This window comes from Brachionichthys hirsutus, chromosome 22, assembly GCF_040956055.1.
Source record: "Brachionichthys hirsutus isolate HB-005 chromosome 22, CSIRO-AGI_Bhir_v1, whole genome shotgun sequence".
In the NCBI taxonomy this organism is placed as follows: Eukaryota; Metazoa; Chordata; class Actinopteri; order Lophiiformes; family Brachionichthyidae; genus Brachionichthys; species Brachionichthys hirsutus.
In genome coordinates, this window is record NC_090918.1 from 5,254,752 (window position 1) to 5,258,900 (window position 4,149).

The 4,149-nt window shown below is 49.0% G+C and overlaps 1 protein-coding gene across 1 annotated transcript in view; it reads right to left on the reverse strand.

Annotated features, from left to right (window-relative positions):
• Positions 1-3,831, reverse strand: part of gata3 (GATA binding protein 3) — a 5,688-nt gene extending 1,857 nt beyond the window's left edge. Inside the window, exons 1-3 of the mRNA XM_068755052.1 lie at positions 3,597-3,831; positions 2,402-2,920; positions 1,012-1,157 (exon numbers count right to left, since the gene is read on the reverse strand). Coding sequence (XP_068611153.1) covers positions 1,012-1,157; positions 2,402-2,920; positions 3,597-3,831 — 900 coding nt within the window. The remainder of the gene's footprint in view (positions 1-1,011; positions 1,158-2,401; positions 2,921-3,596) is intronic.
• Positions 3,832-4,149: the final 318 nt, after the last annotated feature.

Genomic DNA, 4,149 nt, shown 5'->3' on the forward strand with positions numbered 1-4,149 from the left:
GGACGAGCGCTAGAGTAAATCAAACGCTCCCCCCCCCACCCGGACTGAGAGGCGGGTTCGGCTGCTGCTTTGACATTGACGTGATAATCTCTAAAGCAATCGATAGACAGGTGACCGCTAAAGGACTACATTATCCCGAGGAGGGATTTCCAATTATGCTCACGCGCTGGCCTAAGAACCCCCGCGGACGTGCGCTGTGAGTAACCAATCAGAAGAGAGGAAGAAGGGACAGCGCGGCCTGTTGTATCTGTTTTTTTTGTTTTTTATTACGACCCTTTTCCTGAGTTTTACGCGCGCGAATAAAACCATTTTGTGACGTCATGATGGCGGATCGGGTCTCGCTCCTAAATCCTCCCGCGGCGTCACTTTCTGCCCTCTAAATAAAAATGTATTCCCTTTCTTTGCCTGCCATTAATAATTCTAAAAAATAAAAAAACACGATATCAAAGGGCGGTTGAACAGATCCAGAAAGGCCGCGGCGCTGAACGCATGTCCATCCGGCCGGCCGCGGGCCTGGCTCGGATCCCGCAGCCTCTGTTTTGACTGGGGAAGCGGGCTGCGATTTATCACATATCCGGCAGCCCCTTCCTGGGGAGTCGGGTTTTCACATTAGAGGAGGAGGAGGAGAGATCCGGATATTATAGACTCAGAAAGCAGAGAGGGGGGGGGGGGGGGGGCTGAATTAACTTAAATAAATAGCTGATAGTGACGACAGCTGCAAAAAATAAATAAAAAATAGACTCTAAATTAAAATGCAGGCCTGCAGCTCTTTAGTGGAGGCAATGCATCTCCAAAATATATTGATCAGGCAATTGAAGACAAGTTTATCAAATAATAAAAAGCATTGCATTAAAAAAATGTGCAGTTTTTTGTTCTATGGTAGTATCTGAAAACAGAGACCTGCACTTGTCGAGTCAATTTCCTGCAGCTAATTGGCCTACTTCTTCCTGGATCGGGGAAACAGAGAGAGAGACGGAGACGTCATCAATGGAGGAACGTGGGGGGACGTACCAGCCGCCGCTTGGGCTTGATGAGGGGCCGGTTCTGCCCGTTCATCTTGTGATAGAGGCCGCAGGCGTTGCACAGATAGTGGCCCGTACCGTCCCGCCTCCACAGCGGAGTCGACGTGGCCCCGCAGTTCACGCACTCTCTACCTTCTGCAAGAGCCACACAGAACACGGAGAAGCGCGCGGGTCAGTTTGGCATTCGGTTCAAATATATTTATATTAAAAATAAAAAATCAAAGCGTGCGTTCTAAGATGGGAATAAAAGGTTAGTGATTAAACATTTGATATCAGAGCAGAATAAACACAGAATGAAATGTGCGTGTGAACGCAGCAGTTGTGTTCAGGTCCATATAGCAGACGGCAGTGAAATGCTCCACAAAATAGACGCGTCCCTGAACTCAACACAATGCCTTTATAAAAATCTATAATTAAAGCTATTTATATAATCGGCAAATTAATAATAATAATAATAATATGATGCGTTCGGGTGTGTCGGTTATTTCTGTGCTGACACGGATCGTAATGAAACTGAAACGCGCACGTTATTTGAAAGCACAGAACGCTTTTGGTGCAAAGCGAGAACCTTTTTGCGTCTCTATGCAGCACCCCCCCCCCCCCCCCTCCCACACACACACACTCGAGTCGATTTGACGTGCACGCAAACACCTGGACAAAGTGCAGAACTCAAACAGGAACTGCATTTTGCGGCAGTTTTAGAGAAACGCTTTGAAACCTTCTAATAACCTGATTTTTTTTACGTTATTATCTCACATTATCCCGAAATTAAAAGCCTCCATTTGGCCCAGAATAATCCCGATGATATGCATCGGCTAATCCACTGCGTTCTATCCTCCTGTCAAAGCCCTGATATTAATCTCATTACAGGAAAAAATGATTTTCAACCTTTAAAATAATTAATGTTCCCCCTCGCTATTTGTGAACGCCCCTCCGCGCCCGACCCCTCCCTGGCGGGTGACTGCGCTCCGCGCCGCCGGCGCTTCGGCCGCTTTTTCCCCGTGAATGAACGCGCAGCATCCGGTAGGTAAACAAAGCAACTGTGGCGTTTACCGGTCCGACAGTAACCGGATTATGTTAAAAATATCAACCGGCGACACCGTCCACAACCCCCCCCCCCCAGGGTTAAACCAGATTTCAAAATATGTTTTAATTTATTTTTATTTCCTTGGGGGGAATTATCTAATAAATATTTAGGTTTTTTTTTTTTTTTTTTACTATTTTGTCGAATTCCAAATATAATTCTTTTTCTATTTATTTTTTACTGTGAATTATTTCTGTTGTATTTTTTTTTTATTAGAAGCAGAAGGGATGATTCTTTTTTTCCAGTATGATTTAAACATGTTAGATCAAAGGGAATGTAATAAAGCCACGCCTACCTGAACAGGACCTTGATTTTGGTCTTGTTTTGGAACCATAACTAGAAGGTGACCCACCTATCAGGCTACTTGGTGGGAAGAGGCCTGGGCCGTATTCGGGGACATAGGGTGGGTATGTGGCGATGGGGTGGTGGGCCGAGGATGGTGCCATGCTCCGGCAGTGCGCAGACTCCAGTTTCATACTCTCGGCCAGGGTCACCTGGTACTTGATGCACTCTTTGTCCTCCTGCCGCCCGGAGCTGCTGGAGCCCGGCGTGGATATGCCCGGGTCCGGGGATACGTCTTTCGGAGGGGTCGGGGGGAACGTGAAGAGGTGCGGACTGGAGTGGCCGGTGGACAGGGAGGAGGAGGAGGCCGGGGGGTACACGGACAGGCCGGCCGGGGAGCCGTGGTGGAGGGGGTTCTTGGGGAAGGGGCTCAGGTTCCAGGGAGACGTGCTGTGGTGCGGGGCGATGCCTTTGCTCCCCTCCAGCCAGGGCAGAGAGCCGTGCAGTAATGAGGGGCGGCACACCTGGCTACCTGGGGGGGGGGGGAGAGGAGAAACCATCACGAGCCGACCCGCATTCCTCCTGTCCTCACAGCAGAAAGAGCGCCAGGCCCCGACGTTTACGCGCAGATTCACCAAATAAAACGCATACATATATATATATATATATGTTTATGTATTTATTCCCACACAAAACAAGCCGATTTAATTTGGATCGATTTTACTTTCTGTGCAGATTCTGATCGCGTGAAGGAAAAAACGCGTTCGTGCGTGATTTTGCTCACGTTCTCCACCGGACAGGCCCGGTTATCGGTTACCGGTAAAGTCAGATGATGCTCGAAAGGGAATTCCGTGAACAAACAGCACGAGTATAAAGACACATCTGTGTATTCTCCTGTGCCAACGTGTCTATTTGTTTAAATCTGTAACTAAATACTCGGAACGAATTGCGCGCGGGGTTTTTCACAAACTTGTCGTTTTGCGTTTGCGAAGTTTAGGCCGTGAAACCAAAGACAAGCCGGAGGGAAGCCATGCGTATTTACAGCGCGCTTCCACGGCGCGCAGGAGCTCAGGTTTTAAAGGTGAAGTCAGGCCAGAACCGAAACCCGGTCCGGCTCACACTCAGATTACAAATAATTCCGAACACGGTGACAGTTTACGCACGGCGATCCGATGCGCATTTGTTAAATAAAAGTGCCTTTGACTTACTGTGAGGAGGAGGAGGGTACCTCTGGACGGCCCGGACAGAGTTCCCGTAGTACGGGGAGACGTGGTTGCCCTGTCCGTCGATATTAAAGAGTACATCCACATCGTCCGCGAGCGGGTACTGCGAGGGGTCCATGTAGGAGTGGCCGAGGCCCGGGTGATGCGCGCCGGGGTGCTGCTCGTTCAGCACCGCGGGGTGATGGCTCATCCACCGGGGCTGGTCCGCGCTTACTTCCATTGCGTCGCTTTTTCGTTTCTTTAACAAATGTTCGTGCACGCCGAAGCGAACCGGCACGCGCCACCAGGTAAGAAACAATCAGTCCAAAATCCGTTTCAGTTAAATCCACAGGTTACGCGCTTCCTTCCGGTCACCTGGAAAAATAAGAGAAGATTGTTTTGGGGTTTTTTTTCTTTTTGTTCTCTAAATCGGTCACGCGGATGAAACGGGAACGTTTTATTTACCCGAAACGGGATGTTTACACCGGAAACATGCCCCGCGCTACGAAGTGCAACAAAGATGTTGACTATAAATACGTCCAAAATGGAATCCAGCCTC